The sequence below is a fragment of the Morone saxatilis genome, unplaced genomic scaffold, assembly GCF_004916995.1.
Source record: "Morone saxatilis isolate NCDOM2014 unplaced genomic scaffold, NCSU_SB_2.0 Contig24, whole genome shotgun sequence".
NCBI lineage: Eukaryota > Metazoa > Chordata > Actinopteri > Moronidae > Morone > Morone saxatilis.
Window position 1 is genome coordinate 8,643,939 of NW_023339807.1, and position 14,321 is coordinate 8,658,259.

General features: G+C 38.9%; 1 protein-coding gene across 1 annotated transcript in view; it reads left to right on the plus strand.

Moving 5' to 3' along the window:
- The window catches only part of LOC118336585 (CUB and sushi domain-containing protein 3-like), a 219,214-nt gene that overhangs the window by 66,194 nt on the left and 138,699 nt on the right, over positions 1-14,321 (plus strand). The window contains exons 6-17 of the mRNA XM_035673258.1: positions 1,629-1,741; positions 3,001-3,078; positions 4,608-4,695; positions 5,461-5,585; positions 6,053-6,174; positions 8,539-8,642; positions 8,983-9,095; positions 9,385-9,567; positions 10,274-10,600; positions 11,684-11,878; positions 12,239-12,377; positions 13,406-13,593. Coding sequence (XP_035529151.1) covers positions 1,629-1,741; positions 3,001-3,078; positions 4,608-4,695; positions 5,461-5,585; positions 6,053-6,174; positions 8,539-8,642; positions 8,983-9,095; positions 9,385-9,567; positions 10,274-10,600; positions 11,684-11,878; positions 12,239-12,377; positions 13,406-13,593 — 1,775 coding nt within the window. The remainder of the gene's footprint in view (positions 1-1,628; positions 1,742-3,000; positions 3,079-4,607; positions 4,696-5,460; positions 5,586-6,052; positions 6,175-8,538; positions 8,643-8,982; positions 9,096-9,384; positions 9,568-10,273; positions 10,601-11,683; positions 11,879-12,238; positions 12,378-13,405; positions 13,594-14,321) is intronic.

The window sequence follows — 14,321 nt, forward strand, 5'->3', positions numbered from 1 at the left end:
CCCTGAACACGTCTATGTAATAATATTCAGATATAGCGATAGCGCTACCTACTGGCAACAGGAAGTAAGACGATTTTGATCTGATTTACGTGAAAGTTTCATGTTGTGGTCCGCACGTGTTACGACAGCACGCAGCACACCCCGAGTTGCGTGGAGTGCGAGGGCCCGTTCATCGCTGCTTGCAGCTTTAATCTGTATTTAAAGTTCTCTTGATCAATGTAGTATTGCTTCTGTCACCATCAACAGATGTGATTGTATGGCATCATTGAACAAACTGTATTTATTGCTTTTTAAATTTGCAGTAAAACAACTGAGCTAGATTTTAAAGGAATATTCCATTTTCATTTTCTGCCACATACAAAAAATGACAAATGCCATATCTGTGAGGGTCTGACAGACTCGTTGATCAGCACAGTGAGTCCAACGTTTGTTTCAGCACGTGCTGAGAAGATTTCAGACTCTGGACCTCTCAGACGTGAAGGACGTAAAGCCTCGTTCTCAAGCAAAAAAATGACATTTCAAGTCATCAATGCAGAATCTCTGCTGTAATTAGCAACAGTAATTTATTAATATCAAATTGAGCGAAAACACCGTGTCCTAGAAGGTACATTTCCTCCTCGTTAGGGGGCCTCCAATGTATTAACAGTTTAGCCCAAGCTCGCTAATGATAATTTCAAGGATTTAAGAGAAGAAACCTCACAAGAAACCAACACCATGACAACCATAAAACAGAAAATAGACACATGACAGTTTGATTCATTTATCTGAACTGATCTCTCTCCATACAAATGTCTGTATGGCCTCCTGGAACATGCATCTACATTCTTCCAGATTATTCAGAGGCAAATGCACAAACTCTGTTAAATTGCACGAAAAATAAATCCACTGATACACTCTTCTCTTTTACTGTCTAACGCATCCACTGCAAACAACACGTTACTTTGGCTCCATCTGTTGGCAAGAAGTGCATGTGCACATAAATCACTGTTGTAGAAATTGTATAAAGAAGAAACAAAACTAAGAGTTTATCCTACGCTCTATATTGGTAATATATGTGGCACAGATTGAGACTACATGAGTAGGACCCACAGCTATGTGTTTTCAGTTACTGTGGATTCTCAGGTTAAATTTATGTGGCGTTGGGGCGCCCGGTTAGCTCAGTCGGTAGCGCTGGCGTCTCATGTACCGAGGCCGACTCCTTGCTGCAGCGGTCCAGGTCACAAGTCCGACCTGCGGCCCTTTGCTGCGTGTCATTCCCTCTCTCTTCCCCCCTTTCCTGTCTACCTTCAGCTGTCTCTATCAATTAAAGGCTATAAAAAAAGCCTTATGGCTGGTCTTCATTTTAGGTGCATTATTTTCTTTCCAGTCCTGACATACTGTAGAAATGGATGAATACATTTGGTTGGGTGTCCATCTCTATTAGCTGGTGTACATTCTCTCAATTCTTGTGAAATCTTAATAATTTTCTCCAGGGCTTTCAGTCATTATTCATTTTACTCAATTTTCCAGTTTTTCCTTTTTCTTGGTGAATGTTGGCAGCACAAGGATGCTAGTGACCAGAAAGCATGTAGTTGTATTAAAGTCAAAACAGATTACATGTGTTTTCTTTTATTTGTGACACTTCACAGGCTAACTGGTATGAATATTCCAGCGCCCATCATCAGCAACAAAAACTGGCTACGGCTGCATTTTGTGACAGAGAGCAACCACCGCCACAAAGGCTTCAGGGCTCAGTATCAAGGTAAGACATGATTACTTAATTTGCACATCGTAATAGAGGGCCCCCTACTTGAACAAGAAGGGATCATCGTAGGAAAAACGCACAGTAATTACAAAACATGTTTTTGATCTTTGTTAACTGAATATTAAACAGTTTGATTAATACCCCCTCTGTAGAGGGCATGAAGGCTGTTTCTGCTTCAAACCATTGACTTCAAAGAGCCTTGTTATCAAAAACTTTAGAGATAAATACTGTATATACTTCACCCCCCTTATAAAAACTCCGCTCTGGCAGCTCAATAATCCATTACCCTGACATTGTTCTTTGGCATGACTTTAAAGTCAGAGTATGGGCTGCATTTACCATAGAAGCTTAAAGTCTGGCCCCGAGCCAACCTGCAACTTCACCATAAACAGCTCTATAAAAAAACTTTCAGTAACATGCATGTATAACAACTCACTGTTAAGGAAGACATAAAATCAATTGAATTGCATTTCTCATCTATTGCAGTGCATTGTTGTGCAGCGGTAAAGCAATTTTCATATGCATTTGTTATTTATGATGTGAAGGCTAGATGTTTTTTAAGCAAAGACAGGCACTGAGGGGTTTTATTACGCAGTATGCTTTTGAACATATAACAAGCCTTATCGGGTCACTAAATGGATTCACATCCTAATTATGTTTACAACAGACTGAATTAACCAGCTGACCTACAGAATAGTTCAGAGGAGAAGCATTGTACCAATGTTTTCAAATTCAAATAGCCTTGTTTGTGATTGATACATCATTCATTGCTTTTGGCTATTCTGTTAATACTTCAAAATTATGACAGCCGCTTGCATCACCTGGCTTTTGTGTGCAATCTGGCCCCTGCTGTGGTTAATTAGACTGTCTTAAGATGTAGCATTGCCGTCCTTGGGCTGCTCTATTATTCTGTGTGGTACCCCCCACCCCCACCCTACAAAAGATATAACCATTAAATCTGTTCTGACCAATCAATTTCCATCCACTGTTTAATATGTCTGAGTTATAAGAGCAAACAAACGAGAATGAGAAACTCATTTTGGTTTTATAGAATTGTCAGGGCAACCCTTCAGAATGCATCAGAGCCGTTGGACTCATTTCTTTTGAAAAAGGATGCACAGCAGTAGCAATTACATTTTGATGTTCTTCATAGGACTAAGTATTATCCAGAGAAAGAAACACTTGTACTGTATCTTCTCACATCTAATACTGTAACTTCTTTTATCTAATGAACTCTTTCTATTGCTCTCGACCAGTGAAAAGCTCTGGAGAGCTTAAATCCAGAGGGGTAAAATTATTACCAGGAAAGGACAACACTAACAAACTGTCTTTGAGTAAGTCTTTTATTTTTCTTATGCAACTGTTTTCATTGTTTTTTTTTGTTTATGTAGGGCTTGCGTTCTGGGTCTCTGTTTCTTTCTTGTCTCTTTTTTTGCTGCATCATTTGGTGAAGGAATTAAGCTACAGTACTAGATTTTGCAGAAGTGCAGTCTCTTTTTCTTTCTAATGACCTATTTCGCCTGCTGTCCTGGACTTCCTGTCCTGACAGACATGAACTCAGCTAGACCAGGCCTAGTTATGTATATTGCAGCAAAATCCTAAATTTGATCAGTTTCAGTCGGCCAAAACCCCCTCTGTCTCATTCTGTACTATTTAAGCAGTTCATCAGGTTGACTTATGTTCATGCACTGTGTGATCTACACACACAGCAGCAGTCAAGGTTTAGTGACCACTCACTTGTCAGATGATTTGTGTACACTTCAGACCGAAGTGAATGCATTCTAATTGCTTGCGGAGCTCTTGTCATTAACATAAATCTGGAACACAATTCCTTCTAACTCCACAGTGTGCTAAACACTTCAATGATAACAGGTTGTAATCTTTATTACCTTATGTGTCGTGGATTCGGCATTGCATGGAGACATGAATAATGCAGTGGGCTGTAATCTTTTCTACGAAACAATACTGTATATCATTAAAAAGTCTATGAAGAGATGCTTCATATGCCTTGTGGATCATTGTATATAATTGAACCCATAACTGTATTATAACCCACAACAATTAACTTCAAAGCTAATGAACTTCCTGAAAAAAGTCAAGAGAGGAGAGGAGGAGAAGACACACCAGTAAAGCTTTTCACGTTAAAATGGAAGGGTCTTTGTATGTGTGTGTGGAGGGGATGCCTTATTGTAAATATTACAGCAGACCTTAATTATGATACTACATATGTCATGAATTTCATTTCCAGTGCATGCAGTCTCTGATTTACTGATCATAATGTGAGGGGGGAGATGACCTTGTTAAAAGTCAGAACACAGAAAACCACAGAACTATCTTATTACTTCCAACCTCTTCACATTCATATGATAGTAAAGGCTATGCTCTAAATTAAACCATATCTACGAGGCTTTATCGAGGGTACTTAAAATATTATTATGTATGGAGAGTCTCACTGAGTGATTATTGTAGCTCTTGCAATTGATAGTTGAAGGTTTTTTAATCCTCTTAGTCCCTGTTGGGCCCAGATATTTCCCTCTACTTCTACTGTCTAGCTCAGGTAAGAGAGTTGCATTTACCCGTGGTAGTCATTTTGATATAAAAAAACATGAGTGCGTATTCACAACAGTGCTACCAAATAACCGGCAGTTGAAAGTCTGACACTGAGAGACGAGGTCAATTTGTCTAACTACGTGATTCCTAGAACCAAATTCTGTTACAAACACAACTACTAAATATTCGAACGGACAGAGGTATCTACTATTCAAGTGCTTTTCACAGCAGTGGGTGTTTTCTGAAAGTAAAGAGCTTTGACAATTAAAGTATCTTGCTCACAGCATTCTTGGTCATTCTGTTTCTCACTCAGTGAATGAAGGAGGAATCAAACAGGTGTCTAATTACTGCCCTGACCCAGGGGAGCCAGAGAATGGCAAACGGTTCGGCTCCGACTACAGGTGAGTTTATAGTTCAGAAGCTGAAGTGACGGAGATTTTTGTAGTGGAGAGTTACGGAGTGAGTCAACATGCTCTCCATGCCATTTCAGTATTTTGACATGCAGCGTATTCTAAGTATCACTGTCACATTCTATTAAGTCAACAAAATCTATGTGCACTCGATCACAGTTTTAGTGTTCTTATGTTCACCTGCATCAGTTTTAAAGAGTCATGGGGAATATTTTAGCTAATATTTTTCTGTATTGTCTATCTGTAATGAACCAGACCCATTCAGCTTTCAGGTCCGAAAAAACAAACGTTTCAGACAATTTACTTTGACATGTAGCAGACTTCCATGAGTTCACTGTCAGGTCCCTGCACAACTGAGCCTATGTTTTGAAGTCCATGTGTATATACACCCTAGGATCACTCTCCACTGGACTCTGTAGCTGTAATTTGCAAAATATTTCATGTCTACCATTCATATGTACAACATAATTGAGGTGTTTATCAGTTGTAGGAAAAATGCTCGCTGCACTAAAGGGCATCATTGTTTCTTTTTTGTAACTGGGTTATTTGTATTCTAAGTATGGAGACTGAGGACAATAATAAATGAATTAATACATTCCCTGATCTAGCCACTGAATTTGATATATCGATGCACAGTGCAATGTATACCTGTTATGAATGACATGAAATAAATAATGAATTTAAAATTTCATCAGGAGTCATTTTAGGGGAATTGATTGCTTTTTCAGGCGTTTATGGTGTTTGTTATCTTCTCAGCATCGGAGCAACTGCTCAATTTACCTGTGATGAAGACCATGTGCTGCAGGGTTCCAAAACGATTACCTGCCAGCGCGTAGCCGAAGTCTTCGCTGCTTGGAGCGACCACAGACCCGTCTGCAAGGGTGAGCGAGGCTGCTGAAGAGCTAATAAAACAGTTTGATTAAGGCAGTGCCTCTGGATATAGGCGCTATGCAGATAGAGGAAAGTTCATTTTTGTTAATTATGTATGAAAGCCTCTGCTGCAGCACTCTGATTTTCCATTCTAAAATCCTCTGCCTGTTTTTCTATGTTTCATAATACCTGGAGCACCTTTTAGAATTTGATTAATGGAAATGCAGCTAATAGACCTGCTCCCTACTTGTGCAAACAATATATTACCTTTCTGTCATATTACAATGCAGGAGTTATTACTTTGCCTTTTGAGTATAATAATTGTAAATTCCCTAGGTATGACTTTTAGATTTTGTAGTGATGATTTATACTATGTATATTGTATATATATTTTAAATTATCAACAATATTTTGAATCTATCTTTTACCTTAATGTATATATCGTCTGTGTCTTCATGTTTATCTTATACCGTTGCAGTGAAAACGTGTGGGTCGAATCTGCAGGGACCCTCAGGGACTTTTACATCTCCTAACTTTCCTATCCAGTATGAGAGTAACTCCCAATGTGTGTGGATCATCACGGCCAGCGATCCAAACAAGGTAGTAAAATCAAGTCGGGGATCTTCTTTCAGTTTGTAGTATTCTTACTCTTGGACCAAGTCTAATGAAAACCCACTGCCACTGTTGTCATGTGGGGACCCAGCAATAACCAGCCTTTATACCATTTTTCTCATCTTCACTTGTCTCAATTTGTGTTGAAAAAGTGTTTGCCATCATTTCTCCAATAGGGGATTAATAAAGTAAATCCTAATCTTATTTTATCTTATCATGAACTGTAATCCCATTAAGTAATAATTACTTGATTACCTCAGAGTAGTCTCTTTCCACTGTATAAGTGGTATATAAGGATGAAATAATGGCTTTCATGTTCTTGATTAATTCATTGAAGAAATCCCAGAAAGAATTTAAGGTAGAGTCATATGGTTTAATGTCCCACTTATGTTTTTCATAAACAAGTGCAACAGCCGCTCATTAGTTATAATAATAAACACAAATAGTTGAGTAAATCTTCACCTCTTTACCCTTGAGCATTTGTCCAGGCATTCCCTTCCTGGATATGTAATTATGTATGCATCTATTTTCCAAAGGGCTTCGCAGGGTGGTAAAAGGTTACATAGAATATGCATGTATTTTGACTTTAGTTCGTTGTTACCATCCCTCATTAATGTACATAGCTGCAGTGGGTTGCCTTTCGGTTCTCACTAGACTCCCAGTTTGACCGCAGCTGTTGGCAAGTGAGCGATTTGCTTCATTCATCCGGGATAACAGAAATGGAGAGAAATAATAATTGAATGAGACCAGCTTTTCCCCGAAGTGAAGAGGTCAAAGCTGTTTTCCTAATGGTCATACTGCTTTCCTACATCAAATCTGGCTCTCTGCTCTATCTGTTGGTATTCCAGTGAGTCATATACACAGGGGTGTCAACTAAGTGCTATCCTGCTAATAAACAATAACTAACCAACTAACACTCATTCAGAACTCACTAGGACTGGCAAGTGCCGTAGCTTTGTGCCACCGTGGCCTCTCCTAGGACAACAAGCCATTGACTTGGCACTGAAACTTGGTCCATTAGTGTTATTATGGTAATTATGCTTACGTGTGCAGTGTGATGAGGCTGTTATACATGGACATTGTACAGGCACTGTCCTCCCGTTGGCCAGAGAAAGGGATGCTAAGGATGAGCAAGCAGCCATCATATGTTTGTCATCAACAGACGTGACACTCATGTCATTACAGCATCCTTTCTTTCATCACTAATCCATGTAGGCAAAGTATAGACTGAGATAATGTGGCTTTATCGTGTAGTGTCTCTGCAGTGGACTCAATTTTACATGATTATTATTAATGTAAGCGGCTCTTGCCAGTTTGATCTGTGAATGTCAGTTTTGTGTTGCTATGTACATTTGTTTAGAGAATTAAAGATATACCAGTGACAGCTGACAAATATGTCTCAAGGGTGAATGTGGACAGGCAATCAAAAATCTTGGACTTAAATTTGCCTTGCCATGATTGGTTCTTAGACTTTGATTTGTGCTCTAAAGTAATGTGAAGAGATGCTGCTGTCAGTTTCTATATCGCTTTGAAGGATGTTTGGGGTGTCCTCAGTTTTGCAGGGGTGTATGGCATGGACATGGGCACTGTTTATCAAAACCTTATTCTATAAACAGTCAATAATTTGACGTGACTTGAGTTTTATGTTTGCCTTCCATTTTCTCTTGATGCAGTTGTTGATTGAGTTGAGTTGAGTTTAGTTTCTGAATAAATCATAGAAGTTCCAGCATATAAGCTATATTATTCAGCTATCTGATTTATGAAATAGGAGGAAGTCTTAAGTTTTTACAGCATTGTTTGATCAAACATGTTGCTGTCTGCTTGCAAAAATGTAGAAGGCATTACATAGGCTTTTATCTACATAGGCTTGCCTCTTTCAGTTTAACTGTCTCCAGAAACTCACTCTCTAAAGACAAGCTGACTGAGGAGCCATATTATGAATCATCATCATATCATATAAATAAGATGGTGGTTTATTTGATAATAAAACTTGAGAATCATTTGGAATTACTGCTCATGTGATATAGAGGGCTTATATAACATGTGCCATGAATAAGATAAACTCTCAGAATATGTCGGTTGGTAGAGCTGTTGGTATGAACCACTTGGGTACAGAATAGATTTCAGACTCGTAGCTTTGTTTGTGTTCATCAAAATCTATAAAACATTGTTGACATACAAATTGTTTAACATGTCAATATGTACACAAACTATCTGCACTCTATGTTGACAGACTTGAATATAAATGTTTCAATATTTGTTTCTCAGTATTGCAAATGCATGTACGCACTGCTGTGCTGCATGTCTACGCTTAAAGGGACAGATTATGAACCTAATTTATATTTATTACAGGTCATTCAGATCAACTTCGAAGAGTTCGACCTCGAAATTGGGTATGATTCGCTCACAATCGGAGATGGAGGGGAAGTAGGCGATTCTAAAACAATAATACAAGTGTGAGTACTACTTAAAATACTTAATTTGTTGTATTCTATAATATTGCTTATGTAGTCCAATATGTTGCAGACCTGGTTAGATCTACATTTTTAGATAATGTTGGGAAGCCATGATATGCATATAACTTTAAATGAATTCAGTGACATTTAAATGAAGGCTTGCATTTTTGAAGTGAACTTTATAATGCAACTTTATGATGCATGACATTATAAAAGGTTTACATTGTCCTTTTGTTTTAGTGCATTTTACATGCGTTTTTAAATAACATAGTGTGATGAGATGATGTTTGAGAAGTGGGATTTGATACCATAGGGACTTTGTTTGTTACCCGATCTGCAGGCTGACTGGGAGCTTTGTCCCTGACCTGATTGTCAGCATGTCCCATCAGATGTGGCTTCATCTCCAGTCTGATGAGAGTGTAGGCTCAATCGGCTTCAAGATCAATTACAAAGGTACACAGACCTTAAGTCCTGATATCATCTCTTATTGTCTGTATTCATGTCTGTGACTGTTGAGTAAAGCAATGAGTTCATTTCTCCGTCTGCCTTTCCGTCCGTCCTTCTTTCTGTCTGTCGACCTGTCTCTCACTCTCTATCTCCTTCTTAAAAAAACTTCCTTAACCAGGCTCTTGGACTCTTCACCTGGACCTTTATAGATAATTTTAAAGCAATAAAAGTACCTCAAAGTACCTGGCTTGACTTAATCCTCTGCTTCTCTCTCTTTTCATTCCTCCCCCCACAGAAATTGATAAAGAGAGTTGTGGTGACCCTGGTACACCCCTGTATGGCTACCAAGAGGGTAGTGGTTTTCTAAATGGAAATGTCCTGCGGTTTGAATGCCAGTTTGGATTCGAGCTCATCGGGGAAAGGATGATAACTTGCCAGAACAACAATCAGTGGTCGGCTAATATCCCCATCTGCATATGTGAGTCCAATATATGCTCTTTTTCATGACAGAAAATGAAGCAATTACTGGAAAGTTTACAATGACAGTAAGCTATTGGCGGATTAATCACAGTGTCGTTAAATGCCCATGCAGTGCATTATGTGTAAAAAGCAACGTAGAGAATGTATAATTAGAAATTGATAGAACACAGTTTCCTTGTTATTTGGGGTTGATTTTAAAAGAGAAGAAAGTAGGGTACACATTGTCACATTATACAAATACTCTTGAGAAGGGAAACCTGCATTATACTGTACATTGTTCTTTCTCAACACAACCTAAACCCGTCCTGTGAGTTTCACTATACCTAACCCATATCCATAACAAAAAATCTAGTCTTCTGTTTTTTCAAGTTAACTTGGGACACTGTGCAATATTCCTGTGTGCCTATATTGCCGTATGTCTGTATTTTTGTACACCAACTCCTCAGCTCCATCCCCCATACAGTTTCATGTTTCTATGAAACTACTCAGCACCCATGGGAGCAGTGCTGTCTCCTGATTGCTGAGCTAGTTATACAGTACTGACTTTGTTCTATACTGAACTTTGTGTCCGATCCTGTCATGGCACAGTACACAGTATAGATGTTCATGTGACCAGTGAGAGTTGCTGTGCAACAAATTGCCACACCTGGGATATTTAAGTTTTTCAATCATTATTAATATATTTCTCCCCCTCTATCATACAGTCCCCTGTTTCTCCAACTTCACCGCTCCCATGGGGACAGTGTTGTCGCCTGACTACCCAGAGGGCTATGGAAACAACCTTAACTGTGTATGGCTGATTATCTCTGAGCCTGGCACCAGAATCCACCTGGCCTTCAATGACTTTGACCTGGAGCCTCCCTATGACTTTCTCACTATCAAAGATGGGGACCAGTCAGGAACCACAATACTAGGACGCTTCTCTGGGGCCGAAGTTCCCTCCCACCTGACATCCAACAGCAACGTGCTGCAGCTGGAGTTTCAGGCGGATCACTCTATGTCTGGGAGAGGGTTCAACATCACCTACAGCAGTAAGGGAGTCTTTGATCAATTTAATTCAAATAATCACATCATCAATCAAGGAAATGTATTTATCATTATGTACAGCACAAGGTTGTACAACAAAATAAAAGTTTCTTCATGCTATACATATACATAGACAAAATTATAATTACATTTATAGTAGAATAAAATATAATAAAATAAAACTATATATATACACAGCAGTAACTGATAGTGATGAAAAGAGGCTGGTAAGGCTGATCTGGTTGGGTGGATTGTATCAAAGTGTACATCTCTTTAATTAAAACCCCACAATTCCTATTCCGATGACTGTAGGTTATTTCTGCCACAGCCATTGCCATAGTCAAAATCTCCTGATCCAGACACTTTAAACAATTTTGGCTAACCCCTTTAAAATCAATTCTAGTTAGACATAATTCAATGATGGAAAAACAGTGGAAAAAATAACTAAATAAATGATTGGAAGTTAGAAGGAGCTACCTGTCGCTGCATCCACATGCGCAGCCATTGCCAACTGCATATACTGTATATATGTACAATAGTGATGCATTTATATGAAGATATAGTTATATATACATATTGTGACTAACTATCTAAGCTAACTTTTTCTAAACTTACAACTAATCAAAACAATTTGAATTATCTAGAGTAAAGCGCAAACATCTCTTACATATCTTTTTAATAATAAAGGATGGGATGGAGTTCTGCCGTAATTTGTGTGAATTTGCATATTCTCAGTCACAAAGCATACTCTTGCTTAAGCTTTAAGGAGACATGCTACTTCATTGCACCCCAAATAGAGTTAAACTGCCTTAACAAAAAGCAGCATTTAGAAGAGTGCATACTGTTCCTGACTGTGCTTCATTGCCTAAAACAACGCCACTGTAATTCTTTTTGTCATGCCGAAGTCACAACAAGCTCTCAAGGCAGAGGCTATTGTCACCTTCAGGTGTACAGAGCAGACCTCTTTTTTGTTTTTACTATGGACAGCTACATCCATTTCCCTTATCTCCTTACTCCTCAAAGACCCCATTTCTCATTCCCACAAGAGCGTTGTCACTAGATCTTGTTCTCTTTCTTCTCATTACAAGCTTTCGGGCGTAATGAGTGCCCTGACCCAGGCATACCGTTGAATGCCAGGCGCTTTGGGGACAGTTTCCAGCTGGGAAGCTCCATCTCTGTGGTATGTGAGGAGGGCTTCATCAAGACTCAGGGTGCTGACACCATCACATGCCATCTGGAGGAAGGCAAGGTGATGTGGAGCGGACTCATTCCCAAATGTGAAGGTACTGAAATGGAATAGCTAATATTGAGTTAAGAAGAGAAAGAAAGAACAGGGGAAACTTTGATAAAAGAGTGAGTGGGTGATGTGGAACATGCAGTCCACCCAAACTGGGCTACATTTATCTTGTCTTATTTTCAGGTATTTTTGTAACTCCAGCCCTTTTGATGACTCATGTTTATTTTCTTTCAAGGTTTTTCATGTGGGTACAAAAAGATGGTATTGTCTTAAACAACTTTCTCCATCTATTTTCCTCCTCTCCTCTCCTCTCCTCACCCCGAATCTTCAATCTATTTATATCTTACATTTATATTTTTATCCTTTCAATCTTTCCCACCATTCTTCCGCCTCCCTGCTTCTCCAGCTCCTTGTGGTGGCCACTACTCAGGACCGTCTGGTGTCATCCTTTCCCCGGGGTGGCCCGGCTACTACAAAGACTCCCTGAGTTGTGAGTGGGTCATTGAGGCCGAGCCGGGAAGCTCCATCAAGATCAGCTTTGACAGGTTTGTATGACAGTGGCACAACAACTCAACCATGGAAACAAATATACACACTTGCACACACTCGCACAAAGACAAAAACACACAATCCCCCTGTATGTACATCCACATACTCTACTGCATGTGAGTACTACTATACTTCCAAAACACAAACCTGTGTATACAGTATGCCCACAGGCAAAATGTGAATTTATGCACATACCGTATATGTGCACAAACACAGAAGGTGCACTCTTAGCCCTGGAAGCCTCTGAGTTAGAAATAGAAAGTCCGAGGAGGTGGAATGCAGTCCTGGACCTATAGTGTGTTCCAATTTATTATGCATATACTGTTTTTGTTCTTACTAATAGTCGATATATTGGCAGGTCATAGGATTTTTTATTCCTCAGACAATTATTCAGTAATCTGGCTTTTATTAAACCATTACCCAATGATGACAATGGCTTTTTTGGCAAATAACTCAAAATGCAGTGTTCCAAATTATTATGCAAAGCAGAGTTTCAAAACAGGGTAGTCGCAGGTTGGCCGCAGGTTGGATTCGAACCCTGGGCCGCTGCAGCAAGGACTTAGCCTCGGTACATGGGACGCGTCAGCTCTACCAACTGAGCTAACTGGATGACCCTTTTTTGCTCCTCTTTACTTAAAATAAGCCAAAGTTTTACTATGCAGTAGATAGTGGCTTTATACTGGAGGTAATATAAACGCTTTGCATCTAGACATGGATTTTCTCTTTCTGAAAGTATTTTACTCCAATATTGATAGCTGATTTCACTTGTGTGATGATGTAGAGACCTGAGGGTGACCACAGATCCATACCATGTTAGATTTCCGAGAAGCTCATTGATCTTATACTATTGCAATAATTGGAATACTTGCTGCAAAAGCTGTTTCTTATCATTCATCCCCTCAAAATTAGACAGTTTTCTCTACTGACACAACAGGCTTAAATAGCTTCAAACTCTACAATCTGTCAAAACAGAAGTATTTTTTGAATACAAAAATTGTCTCTCTCTGCTTTCTTTATTTTTAAGGTTTCAAACTGAGCTCAGTTATGACTTCCTGGAAATACACGACGGTCCCAACCTGCTTTCTCCTCTGATTGGATCGTTTAATGGAACCCAGGTCCCTCAGTTCCTGTTCAGTAGCAGTAACTTTCTGTATCTGCTTTTCACCACCGATAACAGTCGATCAAACAGTGGCTTCAAGATATTCTACGAAGGTGAGAAGACGCTACTATTGCCTGCATGCACAGAAAAAAATTAAACTGGATGTTACTCATCAATTTAAAGCTGCAAGTAGGTAACTTTTATGTAAAAGTCATATTTGCTGAAAGGCAAGAAAGATAGTTGTTCAGTGTCATTCCAAACACTTAAATATTTAATCAATTTAAAATTAGATATGTCAAATAAAGGAAAGAAAAAATACAAAAGTCCAAGTACGTGGTGGTTAATGGCAGTAGAAGGTAGAAATTTAAATTGGCCTGCCTTTTCTTGTAACACTTTTATAAAGTTTCTGAAACCAAATTGTGTTGTGGATGTGTTTCAGGTGGATTTCACATAAAATGTACCAGTATTACCATAACAACTTGGCTCAATGAGCTTCAGTTCTCAGGATGAAAAAAAATTGATTCAGTTTTAGTACGGGCATAAAAAGTTAAGAGTGAGGCTACAGAATTTTAAACGTTTCTTATTTTTGAGGGAGACCAACGTCAATGGTACTATTGTAAGTCCTATGTCACCATTAATGTTAATTCTTAAGGATGCCTTAAACAATTGTAAATTAGGCTGAACACTGTGTAAGAGTGTGTAAGATGGACACAGTTGTCTGTGGTTCTTAATCAGTGCTGCTTTTTGAATAAGTGCTGCAAACTGTAAATGTAAGAAAACACTGAAAGTAAGTAGCAGAGAGTTTAATGGAATTGTGGGATTTCTGTCAACAAGGGGCTTG